General features: G+C 46.2%; 1 protein-coding gene across 1 annotated transcript in view; it reads left to right on the top strand.

Moving 5' to 3' along the window:
- Window positions 1-26,087, top strand: part of EXOC6B (exocyst complex component 6B) — a 2,452,465-nt gene that overhangs the window by 2,347,180 nt on the left and 79,198 nt on the right. The window contains exon 21 of the mRNA XM_069632299.1: window positions 18,754-18,866. Within this exon, the coding sequence (XP_069488400.1) occupies window positions 18,754-18,866 (113 nt within the window). The remainder of the gene's footprint in view (window positions 1-18,753; window positions 18,867-26,087) is intronic.

Raw genomic sequence — 26,087 nt, 5'->3', positions numbered from 1 at the left:
ATTATTTGTGTCCTAAGGTTTTAAAAATAGGTTCACCTTTAGCTGGTGTTAATTGTAGCAGATCTCCAAACACAATAATGTGTTTTCCTCCAAAGAGTACTGGGTAGTCCGTTTTAAGGCCTTGTTGTAATCTGAGGTGAATTAAAGCCAACATTAGGTTGGAAACCATGCTCACCTCATCTATTAGGAGCATGTTCCTTTGTTTCAGAATTTTGCATTGTTCAGTAGCAGCTTCTATTGATAGTTTGTAGTACTCTAATTTGCTTTGGTGTTCTACTGGAAGGAGCAGTAGTCTGTGTAAAGTAACACCTCCTATGTTGTAGGCAGCTAAACCTGTGGGAGCTTTTACAACAGCTGAAAGGTTGTTTGTTACCTTTTGAAGGAATTTGCTGATGATTTTTATTAAGAATGTTTTGCCTGAACCAGCTTCACCACTTACATAGAGGAGTACAGGTTTATAATTTTGACAGCTCCAAGTTTTACTTTCATGGTGCATACCATGTTCAATTTCTTTAGTGACTTCTAGGAAAATGCTAAATTGCTCATCATTTAGTTGTGATGTCAGCAGTGCCAAGTATTTGTACATGGTGTTTTCTACATAAGTCATGGCTAATTCTACTTAATTTACTATGAATGGCTCTCCAAGTGGTTGTTGGCTTCCTGTAACAGAAGGTTGACTGCCCTCAGGAGTGTCTTCATTTAGTTGTGCTTGAACTTCTTCCTCTTGTTGGCGCTCATTCTCTAACATGTTTTTGTACTGCTTGAAATTGACATTTGTTATACTGCATTCATTTGCTTTGAATACAGCTTCAAATGAGTCATGGGTGCCTAATAAATCATCTTCTTTCCTCCATGGTTTAAAAAGTTGGTCCTGTTGGGACATGTAGTAAAGTTCTCTGTTGAGATGTTTTAAATGATAACTTCATATGATTAATTAGGATGGGTTTGGTAAGTTTGATGAGGCTCCCTTCACAAGTTGAGACCATGTATTTCCCACTTTTTTCATCTGGTTTAACATTATTCTTGTAGGAGAAATGTTAGGCTATGTGGTATAGGCACATGTTTTCCAAAGCAGTACTTCTGTTCGGGTAATATGTGTCCAATAAATTGTTTTTCAAAATGTCCTAGCTGTTGGGATAATTTTTGGCTACTGTCTCGGTACGATTTGAGCACTTTTTCTGGATGCAGCAGGGCTAAGGCTTAGCCAGACTATGTGTTCAGATTTGCCATATAAAGCTGTGCCTTTTAAACGGTCTACAGCTTCGTAGCATCCACACTCTTTGTGGAAGAGCATTTTTATCCCAAAGCTGTACATTTTTTGTGACAGTGTTTTGTCAGATGATGTGTCACCGCAGAGGTCTATTAGTTCTGTTTTCTCAGCTTTGGTTAGGTAGGCTGTGACATATCTTGGAACAGCAGTGGAATTGTCTGCAATATATTGTATATCTGTTTGCATTCCACAAGGGACAATAATTGCATTGTTATCATTGATGTGCTTTGAAGCCCTGTTTTTTTAATGCATGTGTTTTTTGGCAATTTGCCTTTCACACCGTGTCTAAAAGAAGACATGAAGCTGTTTACTTGTCCTTTTGCTGAAACTGGTCTAGGGAAACCAGAGCGGCATTAGGTATAGTATTTACCTTTGTTTGTAAATCTGTGTCGGCAGTATTTGCCACAATTTTTGTATGTAGCTTACTATGTGTGGTTTCTGAAGGGATGTCGCAGGTTACATATTTGTGAATACAATGCAAAACAGTGGCATCACTGTCATGACCAAATTTAGGAGCATCTTTTATCCACAAAAGCATGTGGATTTGTGGTGGTCCTCTGGATTGATATTCTTTTCTCCAAAAGAAGTGTTCCACTTCTCTAAGGGGTGGAATATTTTATTACAGATGAAGTGCAGCATGGAAATAAAGCTGTGGTGAAAGTATCGTTATACATTAACAGGGTCAAGAGAGCAGAGTTCTCCTGGTGTTTTTATGTCTATCCCTTCTTTGTTTTGGTTTGCTATGCGTAGGAAGTCGTGCATTGCCTCCCATGCATATTCTGCACAACTTAAAGTGACAAACCATGTGGGTAGGCCAAGGTTCCATAGCATACACCGTACATCAGCGCGACATCGGAAACAGTATTCTTTTGTACCACGCATGTTTGCCAAGAGATTTGTGATGCTTGACTGTAAAATTTCATCATTGTCTTTTATCTTTTGAAGTAGTTAGGTAGCAGACATGCTTAAAAATTGGAACCTGTTTTCAATGTGTGTGCAACTCTGTAACATAGAGTTGCTAGTTCACTTTCGAACAGGATGTGGAATATGTATTCAACATTTTGTCTGAATCTGGGGTCTTCAGAATGCATTCGTAAAGAGCGGTATTCTGATGCTGTTATTTGTGTGCATCCTTCATCATATATTCCATCTTTTTCTGTAAGAAAGCCTAGAGGAAAGGCTTGTACTTCTACACTTTTTCCCATATGCTGATTGGAGATCATTTAACTTGACGCATATATGTTCCTATTGCATTGTCTATGGTGTATTTGGAGTGTAGTGGGTGAATTGTATACTGGTCTAAAATATTGAATGCCGTAATGGGGATCTACAAGTTCAAATTGGCCAGTTGGTGAGGAATCCTGAATTATTTTGGTGGTTTCCCTTGGGTTTTGTTCAATGTTTATTTTTTTGTAGTAATCATTGTTCTGGTTAAGATACTGTAGGGCTTTTCTAACTTTGTTTAAGTCTACTAGTTGTTGCCAAATTCTCTTGTCTTTCATGGGTACATCATTCACAAGGATAATCAAAGATTGATCTATTGGCCGTTGCGCTCGTAGAGTGTCTACATTTTCTTTAAGATCTAATAGCAAATACACTACTTTGCCACAAATGTCTTTTAATAATTCGGAAGGAGGCAATATGGCTGTTTTGTGTTGAGCGTGTATTATAGCTTGAAATGTGTGTACTGTTTAGATTATAGTGCTCTCATACAAATTAAGGTGTTGAAAAGGTTTTGGAAGTGGTAATATTTCCAAGTTATTAGTGATAGCCCGATAAGGCATTTGGTTATTATCAAGCTTTGTATTGCAGTATGTGCCAAGTATTGAGGGGTTAGTTATTTTGTATTTGTTTTCTGATATATGATATAGAACTAATTGGAACCATTGGGATTCCTCATTGTCTTCTATTTTGTAAGTTATATCTACAGTTTTGGTGCTCTTTTTATATAAAGTTCTGCGACAACACACACATACTTGTTTTGGTATTTCAGCAGATGTGCTTTTAAACTTTTCTATTTCTTTTTTGTACATGTTTATTAGAAGATTGGCATTTGTAAGGTTTTCCCTAATGTTCTCTAAAGTTACTGCATTTTCTAAGTGATCTTCACTTCCAAAATATTTACTTTGGATGAGGTCTATTTGTTGAAGGAGTTCTTTGGCTGTGCCATGTAGGAGAATGTTATTAAAATTAAAATGTTGCAGTTCTAAAGCAGGACGTTTTGTATAGTACAGTCTCTGGAGAAGATTATGTATAGTGGAATGGTGTGTTGCTAACATTTTAATGTGGTGGAAGGTGCTTGTGCAAGCAGGTCCTGAAATGCAGGCTAATGAATGTCCTCAATGTTCAATGAAATTGCCCACTGGACCGGAGTCTATAGTTTGCAAAGTTTTAATTCTAATTTTCTCTTTTACTTTCACATAGTAAAGATTTGAAGGATTGTTTCCGTATTATACACATAGGGCCATTTGTAGACTGGACAGATTATTTCATTGAAATGAAGAGTTGATTGTAAGTTTGTTGGGGACATTTTTTCAAAGATGGTTTCTTGTGCCACAATGGCGTTGTCTACCATTTCATACCCTGCCACTACGATGCATGGCATTTGGGTTTTTCTGCTTTTGTTTGTATACCTCTTCATTGAAATATGGTTCTGTGCTGCTTGTGTGAATCCATTCACCTGCACTGAAGTTTGCAAAGGTATCTATGTTGAAATTGTGCATGTTTAGCAGTACTTTTTGTAGTTTACTGATTAATTTTGTTAGTGGTTTCATTCTAGTTAAAATTAATATGAACAATTTTCTTTTGAGGAGCATTGCGCTGTCAATGAGAGCTTCCAAGATAAGTATTCTGCAGTAATTGTTAAGGGTTGAGCGTGACTTTTCTGCTGTTTTTATAAGATTTTGAAGTACTCTACGATTAAACATTTGTGGTAAAAATCTATTTTTTGAATGCTTGACTGTGGCTACTTTAACATTGGTAGATGAAGTGCTATTAGTCATTTTATTATTTATATATTTGGTTTTATTTTTACTTTTTGGAAGAGGGGCCCGGTTTCTTTTTTACTGGTAGCTGGTTCAGTTTTGTTGACTGACTGTATTACCAGTTTTGTTTGAACATTTGCTATAACTTCTGCCAGAGGTGGATGAGTATTTTGCATGCTTCTAGTTCTATCTGCTCCATTTGTTCGTTGTTTTCTACAGAGTTGCTTTTTAGTAGGCATTCTGTTCTGTCAGAGAAAAAAGGAAAGTGTGGGTTTCAAAGTTGTGCAATGTATTTGCGTGCATTGTCAATGTGTGTAGACATAAATAGAGGGCTGTATGATTGTGCAATTGGCTTGTTAGTTCTGGGCGGGAAGGTTGTAAGAGTAGTTGTGTGTGTAGATGTGTGAAGGGTTTGGGTTAGTGTGTAAGATAGTGGGCTGTGCATGAATAAGTAAGGACATTGCAATGTTTTACCATAATAGTGTGTGCTATGATACTGGTGTTCAGATGAGAATACAAAGTGTGTACCTGATGAGGTGCAATGAGGAAGAGTGAACTAAATGCTGTTGGTTTGGAAAGAATGTTGTAGGCTAGTACATGGCTACACTGTACTGTATGAGAAACAGAAATTATTCCACTACACTAGTGCACTTACTTTGTAGGATGTGAAGAGTAGTTTTCTTCAGGTTGCTGTCTTCTAGGAGAGAGGTTGTTATCTTTCGGGAGGCTGTTCTTCACAGCAATTGGGAAAGAAGAAAATGTGTGGATATGTTTGGTAATGGCAAAGTAATTGTAGTACAAGAAGACATTATTTTGCACTGTAGGAGGAGTTGCTGGGAAGAAGAGTTAGTAACATTGTACATGATTACGAGTATGGTTGTAACACTGCCGTACCTGCTGACGGGTTGCCACCAGATTCCTAAAAGTTGTTTGATAGCAAGATTCCCAGTGTCACTAGGACATTACAGGTCATGTTGGTCTGGAAAGCCAAAGTCAGGTGGTGGAAAATATTAGTCTCTATTTGTGTGGAGTTGCATAGCACTGTATGGGAATGGGGACATGGGAGCACCGGCATTGTTGGTAATGGGGCTTGTGGTCCTGTGATAAGTAGGCCCTATGGGGCTGGAGTTTTTGAAAGTGTGGGAGTTGTTGTTGCACTATTTGTATTAGAAATGGTGTACTCCAAGTTCCAGTATGCAGAGAAAAATCGAGAAGCCCAGAAGCATGTACAGATTAGAAAGGCGAACGTTAGGTAGCAAGTATGCATGTGTGGGAAAGTTAATGAAATTGCCACACTGAGTGTTATTACAATATGTTGGAGAAACCATTTCCATATTTCATTTATTTATTAAAAATTACACAGAGCACTGTTGTAAATGTGCACGTGCATTTATTTGTTTTCCTTGAAATGGTGCTGAAGTGAATAGTTTTAGACCCATTGCATTTTGTCATTTTTCATTCCATGTGCATGCCATGCTTTAGTAACATACAGCAGTTTTCGTTTTGCATGTGAATTGTGGGAGTTTTAGTGCAGCTTTGTTAGTGGGAGAAGGGGTTTTAAAAGTGGCGAATGAAAGAAGAAAATAATAGTTTGTACATTAAAATTAGTGATATGGGCAGGCATGCATCTCTTTATAATATATTGAAGTTTCAGACAGGATCTGGCACTTAAACATGTTGTGGAAATGTTTCAAAAGTGGTTTTATTTTGTTTCACAAAAGAGACAGACAGTGCTGCTGAAATTGCAAATATGTGTTGTGAAGGTGTTATGAAATTCTTCATTAAAAGAAAAGTTTGCAACTACACAGCATTGTGAGTGCCATTTGATGGCAGGAGGTCGGACAAATAAGAGTATGATTATTGAATCGGTTAATGCAGGGTAAGTGATAGGAACCCTGTTCATATGCATTGGTAAAAGAATTGTGATTTCAAAAATATATGCATACCTGTACTTTGTGTTGATAGATGCAGCTGTGGATGAATGTGGAAGTAGAAATCAATCTTAGAGAGTTTTGCAGTAGTTTTTGATGGAGGTGCTCGGGAATAACAGTAGCAAATGAGGAAGTGCTGCAAATATTGAAGTGGAAACGGAAGAAGGGCTACCCTGAGATACGAGGTACGCAGAAACTGCAGTAGTCCGCCGACAGCACGTGCCACATCCGGGTCTTTTCAGGATGCCTGGCATGGAAAGGGGACTGTAGAGATTATCCAATCATGTGTTCTGGTTGTGCTTTATAGGAATAGAGGGTAACAGTTTTTGTTCATTGCTTTGTGTAGTGAAGAAGGTTGTGGTTGCAGAGACGGAAAGACTCAGTGTGTGGATGGCGGGAGACTATTTTATGACAAATTTGCAAAGGTATTCAGATATATGTGGCATTTCTGCAAACCTTCGATTGGAGGAAGTGGAGGCTTTGTGGTGTGCCTGGGCAAAATTTTAAAGGTTTATTTGCACTTTGTAAAATGATGGCTGCTTTCAACACTCTAGATGTGATTGTGGTGCATTGTGGAGGACTGCCTTTGGGGTACGTTAGTGCAGTAAGTTTGCAGAGTGCAGTGAAGGAATTTCTGAAGGCACTAATGCAGCTCCTTCCATGTGCAAAGGGGATATATCCCCATGTACCACCTATGGCACTATGGACCTACCCCCAATGTCTTCTGTCCTCAACAAGACGCAGGAAGGTGTCTTGTCAACAAAAGCATATCTTCTTTTTTGTGTACTGTTGGGATGTCACCTTTTGAGAATAACCTTCATTCTTAGGATAGGAATTTTTTTGCTCCGGATCAAATTCTGTTTTTCAATATTGGAAATGCAATTTTCCTTTATAATGTAAGGAATGCATTGAAGAGGTTCCTGTAAGTAAAAAATACAAGATAAAAGCAAAAAAGCAAAAACATTTGATAAAAAGGTGTTTGTTTACGAGCCCCTTAAAAAAGGCTCTTTTCAGAGCCAACACTAAAGAGTAAATACCTTACCTCGTGTTTAATTTCCTTCGATATGGATGAGTTATCCGCAGACAGCACATACCACATACGGTGCTTCTGAGGATGCCAGGCATGGAAATGGGACTGTGGGGCCAGGGGATTGGCCAATATGTTTTCCTGGGTGTGGTATGTAAGTGGACAGAGTGGCAGAAGGTCTGTTTGCAGATAGCTATGGTTATGGCTGTGTCTTTCAGGAGGCAGCGTGTGTGGATTTTGGGGGACTCATGGATCCATTGGTTGAAGGTATATGCAGAGCAGTTTGGAGTGGTTGAACATCTTGGATTTCATCATGTTGATGTGAAGTGGTATGGAGTGCGCGGCATGATGTGGGTGGACTTGCTCTCATTTTGTGTCAATTTGGTCACGCTCCAACATCCGTATATTCTCCAGCATGGGGTCTGGCATGGATTCACATGCTCATGAATATTCCCCGTCGTCAGGCTGGGAATCCTCGGTAAAGAAAAAACCAGTATCAGTTTCGTTTCTGATCTGTCTTTCGTAGTAATAACCAATCACTGGTCTCTGCGTCATACTGACCACAGCCAATGACTGCCCTCTACCTAAGCACCGCCTCTGGCAGCCATCTTCAGATTTTTACCGCACGTTCATGTGTTGGGATCCTCGTGCTATTGCTCTCGAGCGTTAGTGCTATTTTTTCGCGCTTTTTCACAAAAACTTCGATTCTTTCGGTCAAAAGAGCCTCAAGCTCCACCGATCCTACATCCGATCAACGGGGACCCGTGTCGGATTCATCTGTGCCCCTCAAGGGTGAAGATTTCGTCGAGCTACACTTCGGAGGACTCCAGAAGCTTCTCAGGCCCGGTCTCGGAGATGGCCCAGGAGAAGGGAAGCTCGACGCCCGGAAAGCTGTTCAGGGCCTGCCCTGGATGCCAGCTGCAGAACGTCTTCAAGGAGGACGAACACTCTTTCTGCCTTTACTGCCTTCATGGGGACAAGACGCACGTGGAGAAGGACTGTGCGTTTTGCGGCAACATGTCGGAACGGACCATGAAGGACCGCCATCAACGTCTCGCCAGCTGGCTGGAGGGTAAGAGCCCGTCTGGCGAGAAGAAGAAGAAATCTGAGCGGTCTTCTAAGACCTTTGAGGGCGCCCCGGCGACGGGGGCCCAACATAAGGCCAAGCACCGCAAGTCCGCTGGCACCGGGAGCGCCGAACGGTCGGGCTCTACGGGCGCCAGGCAGGGCGCACCCTCCCCGGCACCATCAACCACGAGCCAACGCTCTGGGTCGGGTAAGAGGAAGGCCGAGCACCCGGCGAAGCTCCTGGAGAGACCCCGGTCGAGCTCTAAGGCAGAGGAGGAGCGTGGCAGTGCCCCCTCCCTCAAGGATAAGGCGGTGAGCGCACCTAAGGTGGTGAAGGCCTTGATCCATTCGACCAAGCCCTCTATCGAAACGGTCGCGGCGGCCCTGGCCCAGCCTGTGGAGGCTGCACCAGTGGTGGCGGCCTCGGGGCCCAGAATCTCCCTGCCTCCTCGGAGGGAGTCTTCTTTCGTGCCCATCGATAGGACCCCCGTGAAACCCTCCGTGGGGAAGAAGGGGGGGCAGGGCGTCGTCGTAGATTCGGCCTCAACCTCAGAAGAGGAACTGATCGAGGTCTTAAGCCACGGCCTAGGCGTGGAACAAGACCAGCCTGTCGGAATGGGCCCCGACGCAGGTGACGACGACGACATCGTCGAGGATACCGACGGGGCCCCTGCTCGCCCGTCGGATTCCCCTCTGCCAGCGCCGCAAGACAACTCAGCGGCCATTTTGTTGGCTATACAGTCCTTATGCTCCGAGATAAGGACGAGACTACCGTTACCGACGGAGGAACCTCTCCCGTCGGGGGATCCAGAACCGGGACCTTCTGGTGTTCCCCCTACCAAGAAAAGAAGGATCCATCCACCGCCTCCTTTTCAACCGTCGCGCCCCGTCCAGCCCTCCTCCCCGTCCACCCGAGGGGATGATACGGGGACTGACACGGCAGCGACGGGTACGGACGACGAGGCATACGACGAGGATTTTCCGTCGTCGCCTCCCACCAGGGCTTCTCCGCCCGACGAGATTGGATCGTTCCACTCAATGATCGCCAGGGCATCCGAGCTTTTCCAACTCTGCCCTGAGGAGAAGAAAAAGGAAGGCTTCCTTTACCAACGGCGCGAGACCAAGAGGAAGACGGTCCTCGCAGTGCCTCTGTTGGACGACATTTGGGATGAGGGCCTTTCCCTCCTCAAGAACCCTTCCACGACGCCAGCGAAAAGAGACCGGTACGAGAAAAAGTACCGGGTCCCGGACTCGGCCCCCCTATGCCTCCGGGCGCAGCCTACCCCGGACTCCGTCGTCTCCGCGGCAGCCAGGAAGAAAGCGGGGGGGGGTGCGGCCTCCACGTCGACTTCCCCGCCGGACGGCGAGGGAAAGAAATTGGATGCCATGGGACGCAGAGTCATCTCGTCGGCGGCGACGACGATTAAAGCGGCCAACGCCTTGGCTATCGTGGCCCGCTACGACAGGGAACTCTGGTACAAGATAGCTCCCCTGCTGGATTTTCTGCCGGACGACAAGAGGGCGGAGGCCCTTGAGATCCTGCAGGAAGGTGAGGTGGCCTCGGACCACGCCATCACCGTGGCGACGGACATCGCCGACACTGGGTTCCGCCAGATGGGCAACGGCGTTTGCCTTCGACGTCGCGGATGGCTCAAGGCTACGGACTTTCGGCAGGACGTCCAGACCAGGGTCCTGGACATGCCCTTCGACGGGAACAACCTGTTTGGGAAGACAGTGGACGATTCCCTTCAGGCCATCAAGGCGGATACTGAGACGGCCCGGGCCCTTGGAGTACTGCAGCAACGGCGGACGCCCTTTCGGAGCGGCGGAGGCAAGGGCGCCTCCAAAGGTTCCGGCGGCGGGTTCGCTTCCTACCGTCAAGCGGCCCGCTCGTCGTCGCAAGAGGCCTACAGAGGACGAGGCAAGTCTGGCGGCCCCCGCCGTCGTCGCCAAGGAGGCCAAGGCGGCAAGGCCGCGTCCAAGCAGGATTGAACCGGCCGTGGGGTCGGGCCCCCACCGAAGCACCCCGGTGGGAGGCCGGCTGGCGGGCTTCGTCAGCGTGTGGGAGTCCATCTCCACCGACCGTTGGGTGCTGGACGCCCTGGCCCGGGGCCACGCGCTCGAGTTTCAAAGAAGGTGCCCGCGCGTCCCCCCCGTGGCCAGGAAAGAACTTCACGTCCCTCAACTTCTCCTGGAGGTAAAGGCGATGCTCAGAAAGGGCGCCATCGAACTCGTCCCAAAGAGGCTTCGGGGCTCCGGAGTCTACTCGCGTTACTTCCTCGTGAAGAAGAAGACGGGAGGATGGCGCCCCATCCTGGACCTGCGACGCCTGAACAAGTTCATCAAGGCGCAGAAGTTCCGGATGGTCACCCTCCAGCACGTCCTGGGTCAGCTGGAGGAAGGAGGCTTCCTATCGTCGTTGGATTTGGAGGATGCCTACTTCCACATTCCCATCCTAAAGGGGCACCGAAAATTCCTCAGATTCGTGGTCCAAGGGCGTCATTACCAATTCAAAGCCCTTCCCTTCGGACTGCGGTCGGCACCCAGGGTTTTCACCAAGTGCCTCGCACCGGTGGCGGCGCAGCTGCGCCGCGAGGGGATTCACGTCTACCCCTACCTGGACGACTGGCTCATCCGCGCCAAGACGAGGGAGCTCGCCGTGGTCCACACGGCAAGGACCGTCCAACTCCTCACGGACCTGGGATTCTCCGTGAACTACGCCAAATCCCACCTGGTGCCCGCGCAAGTCGCACTGTTTCTGGGAGCGAGGCTCGACACAGTGTCCCTTCTGGCCTCCCCGTCGGAGGAGAGGACCAGGACCATCTTGGGCAAGGTGCAACGGATGTTGGTGGCCGACGCGGCCAAGGTGAGGTCCATCAAGTCCCTCCTCGGGATGATGTCTTCCTGCATCTACCTCATTCCCATGTGCAGGCTCCGGATGCGCCCGTTGCAAGAGTTCCTGGATGCGCGCTGGATCCAGACGACGGGCAGCTTCGAGGAAAGGATCAAGCTCGACGAGAGTTTCCGACGAGCGATACGGTGGTGGGGCACCCGCGCGCATCTGACGGCGGGCATGGACTTCCAGACCCCAGCCCACCAGGTGACTGTGACCACGGATGCCTCCCTAGAAGGGTGGGGAGCGCACACCGAAAATCTGCACGCAAGGGGACTCTGGCTCCCGACGGAGAAGTCCCTGCATATCAACGTCCTGGAGCTCCGTGCAGTGTTTTGGGCCCTCAGGTCCTTCCTTCCGTCCCTCAAGGGCAAGGTGGTGAGGATCTTCACCGACAACACCACCACCATGTTTTACATCAGGAAACAGGGCGGAACCAGGTCCCCAGCGCTGTCCAAGGAGGCGCAGGACCTGTGGCATTGGGCCGTCGCCCAAGGGATTCTTCTGGTGCCGTTTCATCTGGCAGGGATAAAAAACACCATCGCCGACTCACTCAGCAGGGAGCTGCGCTCGTGCCACGAGTGGGAAATACGGCAGGATCTGGTGGATCGCCTCTTCCGACGGTGGGGCACACCCCAGATCGACCTGTTCGCGACGGCGACGAACACCAAGTGCCGGAGGTTCGCCAGCAGGTTTCCCCAGACGAGGAGCATGGGCGATGCTTTCTCGTTCCCCTGGGAGGGCCTGTTCCTCTACGCGTTCCCTCCCTTGCCTCTGCTAATCCGGCTCGTCAACCAGCTCAAGAGGTCACGGTGCAGGATGATCCTCGTCGCACCTGCGTGGCCGAGGCAGATATGGTTCCCGGACCTTCTGGACTTGTCGGCGTCCCCGCCAATCAAGCTGCCGGCGGACGCGGATCTACTCTCCAGGGAAGGAGGCGCCATCCTCCACCACGACCCGAAGTCGCTGAACTTGCAGGCCTGGCTCCTGCAGCGCTAGAGTTTGGAGGATACGACATACCGGCCGATTGCAGGGAGGTTCTTGCAAAGGCCAGGGCGTCCTCGACTCTTAAATGCTACGGACACAAATGGAAGAGGTTCTCTGTCTGGTGCCACGCACAGAAGATTAACCCTCTACGGATTACGGCTCCCCAAGAACTGCCGTACCTGCTGACGCTGGCCAAAGCTGGTCTGGCACACGCGTCCATCAAGATTCATCTTGCTGCGATCTCCCGATACACCAGAACCACGGGGCGGACGTCCTTGTGGTCTCATCGTCTGGTGAAAGAGTTCATGAAGGGACTGTTCAGATCGTTCCCGCCGGTGAAGGCTCCGGCCCCGGCGTGGGAGCTCAACGTGGTGCTGACCAAGCTCATGGGACCTCCGTTCGAGCCTCTGCACTCGGCCCCGTTGAAGTTTCTATCGTGGAAAACAGCTTTTCTTGTGGCCATCACCTCCGCACGACGAGTGGGAGAGATCCAGGCCCTTTCCTGCAAGGCCCCGTACTTGACTTTCCACGACACGAGGGTAGTGCTCAGGACGCACCCCTCCTTCATGCCCAAGGTACCGTCGGACTTCCATCTCAACGAACCCTTGGTGTTACCTGTGTTCTTCCCGTCGCCTTCGTCGCCGGCTGAGAGGACTTTGCACTCGCTGGATGTAGCTAGAGCGCTGAAGTTCTACGTGGACCGCACAAAGGGTTTTCGGAAGACGACACAACTCTTTGTGAACTTTGGACCTGTCAATCAGGGGAAGGCTCTCTCGAAGGCTTCCATCTCCAGATGGCTCTCCGGCTGTATCATGTGCTGTCACCGGTTGGCAAACCGACCGCTGCCTGGCCGTCCGAGAGCCCATTCCACCAGAGCGATCGCAGCTACCACGGCGTTCCTATCTGGTGTGCCCCTGCTGGACATATGCAGGGCTGCTACGTGGAGGTCGACGCACACCTTCACGAAATTCTACTGCGTCGACCGGGATTCCAGGGAGGAGTCCAGGGTCGGCCAAGCAGTGCTGCGCAACCTGTTCGCCTGAGGTGAGCCTGGTGAGGAGGTAAGATGCTTAATGTTGAGTTGATGTGATGCTTAATGTTGAGCCTTTGCCACCTCCCGTGGTTGTGCATGTGTGTACTGCTATGTATTCTTTATTCATGAGCATGTGAATCCATGCCAGACCCCATGCTGGAGAAGGAACAAGTTACTTACCTGTAACTGTTGTTCTCCAGCATGGGTCTGGCATGGATTCACATGCGAACCCTCCCGCCTACCCCTCTGCGGCTCTTCACTTGGTCATACTGCCACTTCACGTGCTTCCAAATCTGAAGATGGCTGCCAGAGGCGGTGCTTAGGTAGAGGGCAGTCATTGGCTGTGGTCAGTATGACGCAGAGACCAGTGATTGGTTATTACTACGAAAGACAGATCAGAAACGAAACTGATACTGGTTTTTTCTTTACCGAGGATTCCCAGCCTGACGACGGGGAATATTCATGAGCATGTGAATCCATGCCAGACCCATGCTGGAGAACAACAGTTACAGGTAAGTAACTTGTTCCTTATCATTGTTCATTGTAGAGGGAACAGTTTACGCCATGTAACTGGAATTTCACTGCAGTTTGCAATGAAGGAGACATTTGGGAAAATGATGGACATTTTCCCAAGCTCCCGACTAATTTCTTCTCGCATTGCTCAGAGACTGATGTGGCTGCGCTCCAATTCATTAGGTCCGCAAATGGAGAAAGCGAGATGCAATGTGAACAAGGCTGTTTATGCATTTTTGAGAGATGTTGGCATGACGTCTTTAGATAATGAAAATATTAAATTTGATATTACCAATATTTTTCGCACAGATGGAGTATATTTTACTGATGGTGGCAATATAGAAAGCATTTTCCAGTAGGTGGAACAAGAAATGCATGGAAGCATAGTGAAAACAAAATGCCTATTTTGTCCAAGTTGTATGGACAAGTTTAGTTCAGTAGAAAGTTGTTTAGTTAAACTTGAAAGAAAACTTTCATAAACAAAAAATGCAAAATAGGCTCTTTTCACAGCCACCACTTTCTCACTCAAAAGAATGCAATGGTTTACATGCCACCACCGCTCACTTTTTTTAGATGCCTGAGGATTACCATGCTTTCCGTGGTCTTCGGAGGCTGTGTGGGGGCCTTCACCTTTTTTTTGGTACTTTGATTTTTGAACTGTGAAAGGTGGCTCTGAAAAGAACCCTTTATTCTTTTATTTGTTTGAAGATGATGGGTGGGCCTTCATTAGGTAGGCAACAGTGTTTCTCATGCTCCTGGACCGCAGCCTCGAAAGCATGAAACTGCTCCACCCTACAGAGCAGTGTGTCACAGTGCATACAAAGCTCTGTCACCTTGAAAGGTAAGGGTCGACTGTGTCATGTATGGCCTGCGAGGCTGCAGCAGGGTTCTCTGCCCCACAGGAGTATCTCTTGTGGTGGCAAGAGCGTATGAGTATGTGACACTGGATGTCAACCTGCTCACCCCTTCGAAAGATACGCCTCTTCGCACTGCTCACTTGTGGTTCGACCTTAGGTGTCGCCACATGGAGGTTGTCATGTAGCTAAACAGACCCAGTTTCCCACGACTGAGTACAACACTCAGTGCATCGAACCTTGTCTGCATGCGCCTTGGGTACCCCTCCAACGGTGGTAAAAAGCCTCCACACCCAAGATGCACGATGAGAACTGGTGAACGGGATTTCCAATCTCTTCTTCCTCTTGATCCACCTCTGTATCTCTAAGGCTGTTCCTCTCTCCAGGCCCTCCATATGGTGGTGGTGGTGGTAGCGCAGCGGCCATGGATGCCATACTGTACAGAAGCACACAATCAGAAACAGCAATATGCCAAATTAGCAGCTGGTGCACTCTCCTGGACAGCCAGAAACACAATGAAGAGCAGCAGTGGGAGTGTCCCTTTTGGAGTGCTGTCCTCGGACCGCTCAATCCACGGGTAAGGGCTCAAAAGGTTAAAAAAGTCACTAGATCAACCAGGACATGGTCCAGGACCTCTATGGGTGAAGTTTCAGTCTTAAACACCCTAGATTGGCCAGAAATACAGTTTTAAACTGTCTGGGGGTACCAACAGTGTCCACGGATACTTCCCACGCTCAGTGCGGTCACATGATGGTGCCCCCGTACTACCGCAGATGGGACGGCCATCCTGCGGACACCAATTGTGCGGGAAACGGTGTGCGCATGCGTGCCAGTGTCCGCAGGACAGAGGTGGGGCCCCCGAACTAATTAAAAGTGCTTCACGTGCGAGTGCACAGGCCCGGACAGGCACAGTGTTCGGGGGCACAATGGGAGTAGGTGTGCATGTGTACAGGTGTCCACAGGACAGGTGTAGGGCCCTCAAACTCATTAAAAGTGTGTCACGTGTGAGCGGACGGTCCGGTCAGGCACCGTGTTAGGATGCACAATGGGATTAGAGGTGCACTGCGTCCATCTGTGTCCGCAGGACAGTGGTGGGGCAACGGAACCAATTAAAAGTGCAAAATGTCCTTGCGGACACCTCTGTACAGGTGCGATGTTCGGGGGCACCTCCATTTTGGTTACGGACAGCCTAGCCTGTCGAGTTGTCTACGGATTCCAAATGGGGCTGTAAAAAAAAAAAATACACGCACCAACAGTACACACATACATATTTATGAAGACACACAAATACAATCAATTAGGAAAGACATGGGGTAGCAGAATGGGAAAAATATATGGGGGAATTGGGGTTTTCTACTGACTGTTCATGAGGGGATGAAGGGATTGAGGTTTCGCCGTAGCATCTTTGATTGAGGGAATTTGATGGGGATGATTGGTTGAGACAGGGTGAATGGGCACAGTTACAAGTGGGGCAGTGGTATTGGATAATTCCTTTGACCTGATTCTTAACAAATGTCATCAACTCTACAAAATTATTATTCAATTCATCCATTTTTGCATATAGGTGTAGTCTGCAGTTGGAGTTGGGGGCTGTCTGTGGTCATCTTCCTGGTCATTAAACAGTAATTCAGGGCCACTTTCTTCATTTACACTATGTACTATTAAAAGGAAAACCATGTTTTAGTGACAAGTCAAACAATTTACATCACTTTTTCTGGTTTCAAAATTGGATTCTGGACCATTAGAGTTGTTTCTTTCACTTATGTCATCATGGGAGAAATGTTCTTCTAACCACTCCAGGGTGCTTGCAATTTCTGTTCAAAGAAAACAATACTGCTATTTTTTACAATGCATGTACACATAATATATTGTAATGTTACAGAAAGAAATATAGTGTAGCTGCTACTTTCTGTAAGGGTTTCGTCTGAGTAACTGTGAGCTACTTGTGAGTATGTACGCAAGGTTGCACTGAGGAAACACTGCTAGACGTACAGATCACCTTTGTGCATTCCCTAATGTAAGGTAACCCCTGTGCCTTTGGGCGGTGTGAATGCTGCCCACATTCCGTGGACATGCGCTTAGTCCGCGGACTCTGTGGCTGCCATGATGGGGGCAGGTGGGTCAGTATGATGTAAGGGACATGTAGAAAAATTAAGGGTATTCTGTAAAAAAAAAACATGAAATTCAGTGAAAAAACTTTATTTGGACAGAATGGTTAAATTCCATTAGTAAAAACCTAACAGTGGAAAAACTTTCTTAAAGGGTTATTATGGTAACAAGTAAAATCGAAAACCCCTAGAAATTCGCAGTTATGGTAAGGTAAGCAACCATAACTTGCGCAACCACTGTCCACTGCTAAGAGGAACACCCACAACATCAAAGATGACATAACAATTATCATGTCCTTGCAAATGGTTCTGTTTATAATGTTGGTAACAAGCTGTTACGGGTGATTCTGATATCTATGAAAAACTACTTAACATATGAACAAATGTAGTTATGCAAACAAAACGTGGTATTACAGTGCTCTTCTGAATACAGGAAGCTACTCATACATACACATAAGAAATGGGTGCAGCATACATATCCTTGCAGAGTTTTCGGTAATGTTAAGCATGGAATACATAGGTAATACGGCCAGACCTAGTACATATGTGTCTTAGTAGAAACAATACACTCAAATTGCATACACAATGGAGGCGTATACTGGCATACTAAAGTACGGAAGACAAAAACAATATCAATCCAAAATGTCAATAACATTACAGGTCATTGTGAAGTACTCGTATGAATTGTGTGTGTGTATGGCCTGGTTATTGTCTTATATCTGCGCACCACGCACTTCTACAATATACAAGAAGGTTAACATCTTCTGCATATATCGCAACTTTTTCATTTAAACATTTCTACTGTCAGTAAGCAAAACCAAGTGGCCCAGATTTGTGAGGTGATCAGTGACATCATCAATGAAAATTGTCATGTTATCTTTGATGTTATTGGTGTTACTCTTAGCAGTGCACAGTTGTGGCACGAGTTGTTATGGTTGCTTACCTTACCATAACTGGCGAATTTCTGGGTTTTTTCGATTTTACTTGTAACAGTAATGACCCTTTAAGCAATTTTTCCACTGATTGTGTTAGGTGTTTACTAACTGAACTTACCCATAACGTCCCTTTTAACAACGTTTTTTCACTGAATATATGTGTATGTATATACGCATGCATATGTTGGTTATACCTTATTTTTAGTTCTAAATAGCTGTTGGATCCAAAAACAAATCCATGCAGGCTGTCTCTTCTAATTTTAAAAGCCCATAGAATATGCATTTTCCTAAAGTTAGATGCTGCATAAGGAATAACAATCTATTGATTTTATATAGGGATATCTACTTTGCAATGACTTTTAGCAAGGCGTTCGGAAAATCAAGAAAACTTGAACTGCTGCATGAGTGACACTTTTATAGAGCTATTGCCTGCTTTTGGCTGCTAGGTTTTAAGGCTTCAAAGTGCCCTTTCCTAGGCTGTTAAAGTGAAACTGTAATGAAACCTTAATGTATTAGGAACAATAGCCTAATCATCTAGTCCAGTGTGTCAAAAATAAACATATGGTAGGCGAGCACATTAAAGAAACGAATCACTTTCTGCATTATGCATTCAATGATTATATTTTATTATTTTTAGGTGGGGAATCCTCATTTGGTAAAACTGAATCCTGCTTCTTCATTTCCTGTTTGAACCAATCATTTCATTGGAAAGGTCCATTGGTGTGCATGAAGCTCATATGTTCTATAATTACATTCTTCATAATATCTGAAGTGATTGAATAGGTCTTTTCAAAATGAGATCGTCATCACCAAAACATGGTTGTTGAAAGATCAAAGGCAGTGTCATTTGATTTTGTGATGTATAATTTTGCATACACCTTCTAATCGAGTTTATTACGTGAATTGTCCCAGAATTACCCATTAGCTTTACACCAGTCTTTTTAGTGTATTTCTTAGTATGTTTTAAAAAGGAATACAGTAGAAAGATTTGTGGGCCCAGAACTATATATGCAACGGAGGACAAAGCAGTTTGCACAGCCATGTGCTCTTAGCCTGTATATCTGACACTGTTATGCTGGTTATTCCGAATTATATCAGTTCACGAGGTATGTTCATAATGTTCATGATGTCTATTTTGTTTTCTCTGCAGCTTTTAGATCTCTTCATCCAGTGGGACTGGTCGTCCTATTTGGCTGATTATGGTAAACCTACCTGCAAATATCTCCGTGTGAACCCAACAACAGCCCTGATCCTGCTGGAAAAGTAAGCATGCTGTTCACTGTACCTTTCCTTTGGCCTTCCAGTGTACATCTATTTTTTCCATCGATTCATTGTTCTAAAAAGGCATATTGCATGACATGATGTTTCATAATCTACATCTATATTGGCGCTTGCAAGCCCTAAACTATAAACACTGCCTAATAAAGCTTCTGCTTACCTGTTGTCAGTATTCATAAGCAGACTTATTTGTGGGATATCCTCGTAAAGTTCTAAGACCCATGCCAAGGTTCCTGTTTCACCTCTCCTTTATGCTCCTCACATCAAGCTTCCCGCTGATGTGATGGATAATGGCAAGTGGTGCTTTTCTTTCTCTCTAGGCCAGAAGTATTTGCTGCTATTGAGCACGAACGACTTAGCACAAAACAATCATGGGGGGGTTCTGGCCAAGGACATTTTTAAAATAATTGATTGCAGTGGTGCATTTTACGACACAATCTCTGTGAAACAATGGGTAAAAAGCCATACGGTTTATTCTGTTTGGTAACACGTGAACTCGATTCAATAGATACACGGTGGACAAAAGTGCACAGGGACGTTTTTTCCCAATGAAATTCATAATGCCTGTGCCCTCAAAATGTTCTAACATTGCTACTGTAATACACACTTCAGGATGTCTGTTCCCACAATATATGCCAGCATTGCCACTGTAAAATACAAGTCAAGATGTCTGTTGCCACATTTGCCAATATTGTGCCACTATAGGAAAGCAGTTTCCTGCTGACTACCAATATTTTCAAGTATGATTACTGTAAGATCACTCATGTTGGCTGTGCCAAATAATGTCTGTTGAGCCACATGTAAGGAGGCATTTTCCTGCTGGCTGTGCTAGCATATGCAACATTCTCTTGCTACATGTTGTTGTGCAGCTAATTCCAAGTGTCCCAGGATAGCAATGTGAAACTCTTTCTGATGGTATGGGTGCCACCCACTATCTTGTATGTGTGCACATCCAAACATACACTGGCTTTCACTTATTCACAGTTTTTTTTAACATTTATTGCACTTCACCTTTATTTGCTTGTCTTTCATATGGTCTCTACCGCTGGTGAAATATCCAGACCCCATGCAGCAACAGGACGCATAGAGGAAAGTTGAATAAAACTTCCTTCGAAGTCATGCATCTGCACAGGCCATAGGAAGCCTCAAAGAGCATCTAAATAGATAATTTCATGTTTCCCTATCGCCTGTGCTTCCTGGTCCCCTCAGTGCTTGCACGAGCCAAGACCCGGCTGGCCCCAACCTGGGAATGGGGGCGTGTAGTCAGTAGGTTTATTCTGTAATGCACATCGCACTTGAAAGGGAGCTTGAAAATGGGAGCGGATACGTCTGTGCATAATGGGAGGAGTTGCACTATAATCCCCATTATGGACTGGCGGCCACTGGTGCTGGATTTCATAATGCAGAAGGAGAATATATATTTATCCATATGCAAATTAGTGACTCATTCAAACTGGCTCTCTTTAGAGATCGCAAGTATTTTTATCAGTTGATAATGCTCTTCAGCTTTTTCCCCTCCTTTCTGGGGAACATATGACCCCCCTTTGATCTAGTCTTCTCTGTTCACAATGTCTCTCACGTTCATGCTTGCCCGTCTCCAAGGAAGCATTGCTGCATCTGGATTGGTAGTCATTCAACTAACTAAATCTTAATGAGAGTGTTATGACAAGCCCTTTGTCATAGGTTTCACTCATCAAGGATACTCAGGATACTCAGGCCAGGTACTCTTAGTGGTTACTTTAATAGATTCTTCAGTTACAGGATCAGATGTCATCAAGTATTTGAGATATAAAGAGGATCAGGCACAAGAGCCCACCGGCTCCCACCACCCAGGCTCACATATTGTAACTGCGTGGGTTAGAACCAATTCAACTCCAAACATTCTAACCTCACACTCCACACTCACAGCCTACATTCTGATGGTGACATCAATCCTGGCAAAGCACACATGCAGGCACAAGAGCCAACCCTAACAGAGAGTTCCATTCCTCCTCCCATACTTGAAAGTGTCTTGAGCATCAGACTATTTCAGCAAACGTTAGGAATTCGCTCAGGGTTCAATATAATTTCACAAACTGTGATGGCATAGATTAATCATATCACATTTTCAAATGGTTGTCTAGTTTGTCCCTTCTCCCAAAGGAGGAGCCCCACTTGGATGCTAGGGAGGGGAGCCCGCTTTGCAACACCCTCCCTAGAGGCAGAGGCTAGTGGGATTTCACCAGGAGAGACTCCCTCTTAAGAGTCAATGACTCCCATTCCCAATAGGAACTCCCTAAATCTCTGCACACTGTAGCCTACATGTCATGCTCCACAATACCAGAACATTTTAAATTTCACGACCATGAAACCCCTAATAGATGCCAATATCTTACAGAAAACGAACGTGTCTGTTTGAAGTCAATTACCGAGTACACTGGAACTAGTACGTTAAACAACGTACACTTAATGAACCGCAGAGAGAGGTGCATGCGCAGACTCAGGAATATCTGGAAGAGGCACAGCAAGCACAAACCAAGAAACATATGAGTTTCAAACTCGCCCGAGACCGCAGACTGGGATGCCAGAACCACAACCTGACCCCAGTACGAGAAGCATGTTGGTGTTACCGAATGGTCCCGCCCCAAAGAATTACACTGAGTCTTATTGAAAAGTCCAAGGGTGTTTATTAAACTTAATTGTCATTAACACCCAGGTCTGAAACCGCTAATCTCAGCCCGTGTTAGGATCAGCCTACTGGCTGCTTCCCCCGCCCGCAGTGCCATCTTACCCCACTTTCCCTTATTTTATTTTTTTAATGTTTTCCTCCAACCCTACTCTCACCGTACTTGCCTGTTTTCAACGGCGGCGGTGGCCCCTCTACCGCCGCTCTGCTGCTGTCACTGCCATGGACATGGAAGAGGGGCTCTGTATGAAGCTGTGCCTTCCATGGCGGCGCTTGTGTAACCCTTGGTGCTAATAGCCCTGTGAACCTCTACGGCAGGCCGGAGAGGGTCTTCACGCCATAGAATGGCTGTTTTTCTCTTCTGGTTATTCAGGGCCTAATGGGATGAGACAGGTTGTTAGCAAACTACCGATCAGTAACACCTATCTGTCTTTCTTCTTCTCTACACTTTAGGTGTTTGCCTTGAGGTATTGGCTACCTGACTCCCTAGGGTACTGCTAACTTTCCCCTCTCCTGTGATTGGTTAGAACTTAGGGAATAGTGAATGGTGCCTTCTTTCGTCCAGCGTCATGCTCACACCTTTTACACTCTCTGGTACCTGACCCTTCTCTATACTTGTCTCTTAAGCTGTTCTCCTCCCACCACGTTACTGTCCCTCCAATCTCAATCTCTACCTTTCTTCCTCACTCTTACTTCCTTTCTCACTCACTTTTCTATACCACTGTCCCTCCTTCTCTCTCCTCCATCTCACTCTTCTCCACCACCTCCTGTTGTGCCTCTCGCTCTACCGCTCCTACTCGCCTTACTCTGCTACTACCACCACCTCTCTACTACCACTGCCCTCTTCAAGGGATATGGTGCCCTGCTAGCCCCTCTACTACTGACTACCACTCTACCAATTATGTCCTTTCCTTACTACTCCCGCCACCTTCTCTCTTTACTCCCAACTACTACTACGAACTCCGACACTACCTCTGCTCCACTACTCCTACTCTTGCTCGCCTACTCTCATTTCTTTCTCTTACCCAAATGCTCCACATAACCCTTCACCCATAGTTTCTGCACTGCTTTATGCTTTTGTCTCCCCTGGTCCCTTATACGCCCTTCTCCACTGCCTGTCCTCACCCAACTAACGCACATCACACACGTCACATGCACCTTCCTAAATACCCCACCTCCTCCCAGGATTGGATACTCAACCTGTCAAATCACTTACCTGGCTTAAGGGGGTGTTGTAGCTGGAGTGCTTAGGGAGGCTTCAAAAAGAACTTTTAATCCCTGCCCCCTTTTCTGGAAGCATGTCTGGCATGGAAAGTGAAAGACTTTTTGAGGAACCGGAGTCCCTGTTTTATAAGGGCTAATCTTTCAATCTAAATGTCTCTGTTAAGCTTATGGGAGCCCATTTATAGGGCCTCCTTTTCTGAATGGCGTGTAGATCCTGGAAGACTTCGCTGCACCCGTTTCTCGCGGGACCAGTGTTAGGCCGCTGGTTGTTTGCTGCAACAAAGTGCAAACCGCTGGTTAATCGTATCGAAAAAGAAATTCTACATTAGCTTCTTTACTGCCGTCCCTATGTTCTACTTGGAAAGAATAGGGTGGTAGTGCTGGGACCCATCTGAGGACACAAGCAGTAGTGTCTTTGTTTCTCTACATACAAATCTAGCATGGTCGGTAACAAGTTTGAATTGCTGCCCTGCTAGGTAATATTGTAGACTTGAGACCGCCCATTTGATTGCAAGGCACACTAGCTCTATGATGGGATCGTTCTTTTAAAAGGGAAATATTTTCCTACTGATAAACATGGTGGGTCGCTCCTTACCTTAATGAAGTTGGGAGAGCACCGCTCCCACTCCCACAGTGGAAGCGTCTGTTTGTAATATGAATTTCAGATCCACACTTGGCATCACAAGGACAGATTTTTTGCAGAGGGCTTCAGTTCCTTCAAGTTCCTTCAAGTGTTTAGAGCAGTTGGAACCCAGCAGACGATTTTGGGTTGGTTCTTGGTCAATTTATCTGTAAGAGGTACCGCTTTTTCAGAACTATTTGCAATAAATGTTTGGTAGTACCCTACGAGTCCCAGAAAGACTTGTATATCTTGCTTAGTGATCAGTTGGTGTGCACGTTGGATGGCTTCTATTTTGGCTCTTTGTGGAAGGACCTGCCCATTCCCCACTTGGAAGCCTAAATATTTCACAGAGGAACAGGCCAAATGGCACTTGGAGGGGTTAGAGGTAAAGTTGGCCTTGCAGAGTTGTTCACACACCTCCCTCAGGTGTTTCAGATGGTCAGATCATGAATTGCTGTGAATGACAATGTCCTCAAGGTAGGCCCCTGAAACCTCTCGACACAGAGCTAATACCCGATCCATCAGCCGCTAGAAAGTTACTGAGGCACTGCGTAACCCCAAAGGGGAGGACTGTAAATTGGAAGAGGCCATTTGGTGTGATGCAGTTTTAGTTTTTTCACTCTCGGCCAATGGGACTTGCCGTAACCCTTTGTTAGGTCCAGGGTGTAGATATATCTGGCCTGGGCCAGGGTTTCTACCAGCTCGTCAATTTGAGGTTGGGGTATGCGTCACATTTGGATATCTCATTCAGTCTATGGAAGTCAATACAGAAGCGCAATATTTGGTCAGGTTTTAGAACCATCACTGTTGGGAAGGACCATTCTCTGTGTGATCGTTCAATTACTCCCAGTTCTAGCATCTTCTTTAGCTCCTCTCGAACCAGCGTTTTCCTCCCCTCCGCTAGTCTGTATGGTTTTAGGCAAATTACACGACCTGTGTAGGTCTCTGTGTGGTGAACCACCCCTCCAACTGTACCCGGTTTAGTAGAGAACACATCCAGGTACTCGTTCAACAATTGGGTCAACTGCTGGTGCGCTGAGATGGTGATTCTGGTGACTATCTCCACGCCATGGTCTTGTATAGAAAGAGGGCTTTCTTTGGTATTATTGGCATAGCGCAACAGTAGCTGAAGGTTACTGTTATACTTCCATTCATTTAATTTGTTGACGTGGTACAGTTGGCTGGCTCTTCGGCGATCTGCTTATTGAACCATGTGTGTAAGTTTGGATACAGCCTCAGTGACTACGGATGGTCCGGGCCATTGTGCCAGTAGCTTATTGTTTGTTGTGGGCAGGAGTGCCATGGCCTTATAACCTGGCTGGAAGGTACAAAGTCAGGTCCCTTAGTTATAAGCCTTCTCTTTGCAAGCTTGGGCTTCCTGTAGATTTGTTTGTACCTGCTCCATCACTTTTGCCATATATTGGTAGGTGTTTTGAACCATAGGATGGTCGATGGTCTGTCGGTTGCCTAGTTCTTCCCTCATGATGTCCAGCACATCTCCAGGGTTACGACCATAGACCAATTCGAAAGAGGAGAAACCATGAAGGGTTGGGATTTTTCTGAATAGCGAAGAGAGCCCAGGGGATGAGGTTGTCCCAATTCCAGCCATCCTCAGCAACCAGGGGGTGGGGGGGGTTAGGTGGGGTATGAAGGGAGTCTGTACACATTCGCTTAAGCACCAGGTAATGTTTGGGGTGGACACCCTCCCCTGCCTGACACATCCTGTAAGCACACCTTGCCACACAGGACATAAGCCCGAAGGAAAAGACTGGAGTGCCAGAATGACCCCGCAACCCCAGCATGAGAAACCAGCAGTACAGGAGCCCGGAGGAAGGTGGTGGCAAGACCACATAGAAATCTGCAAGCTGTCCAACCCGTTATCGGAAGACCGGGACACCAGAGAGAAGAGCGCGACCCCAAGAAGGATCACACTGGTGAAAGGAAAGCAACGGCGAGAGAAGGTCACCGAGGAACAAGGCTCCCAAAGGTGTTCTCCTTCACAATAAAAGGTAACTGGGAGAACGGGAATAACACGAAGGCTGTGAAAGGATCACTATATCCTGCAAACCACTCCGAGGAAGCCTTGAGATAAAGTTACCCTTAAAGCAAGTAAACCTAAACTGGTGGGATAAAAGAGAGAAGTATATTAAGGGAAAAGCACAATGGAGCACAGTACTCTGGGAAAAGAGGGAAAGCCACTAGACATTTTGTACAAGAAGGAGAGAGAATTTGTTACATTTGGAATTACACCATAGTCAATTTGAGATCCCGTTAATACAGTGTTCGAGCCCCGGCTCATAAGCACTCAGGTGTCCCACATTACTAAAAATACCATTACAGAATCTCAAATCATGGATGCGCGAGACATATCAAATTTAGCATTGTAAAAGGGGAGAACACTTAGGATGACTGAATGGCCCTAATGTCTCTATGCAAAACTAGAAGGGCAGATTTAAACAAATTGAACCTGTTGCCTCAATGCTTGAAAAAAAGGAACAATGCATTACCATAGACTCATGGCGGCAACCACCCTCCCAACCATGACTGTCTATCCTGATCCTCGACCTACACATCCATGCATATTAAAGATTGCTTCGGACTTCCCACATGTGAACAGTGAGGGCCCGGGAATGTGGGCGGTCCCCAAGCTCTCATGCCCTGCCTCCACACGCACACAGCGGACTTACAAATTCTT

The sequence above is a fragment of the Ambystoma mexicanum genome, chromosome 6q, assembly GCF_040938575.1.
Source record: "Ambystoma mexicanum isolate Mex_15411 chromosome 6q, UKY_AmexF1_1, whole genome shotgun sequence".
Lineage (NCBI taxonomy): Eukaryota > Metazoa > Chordata > Amphibia > Caudata > Ambystomatidae > Ambystoma > Ambystoma mexicanum.
This window is presented reverse-complemented; position numbering and strand designations above follow the sequence as displayed.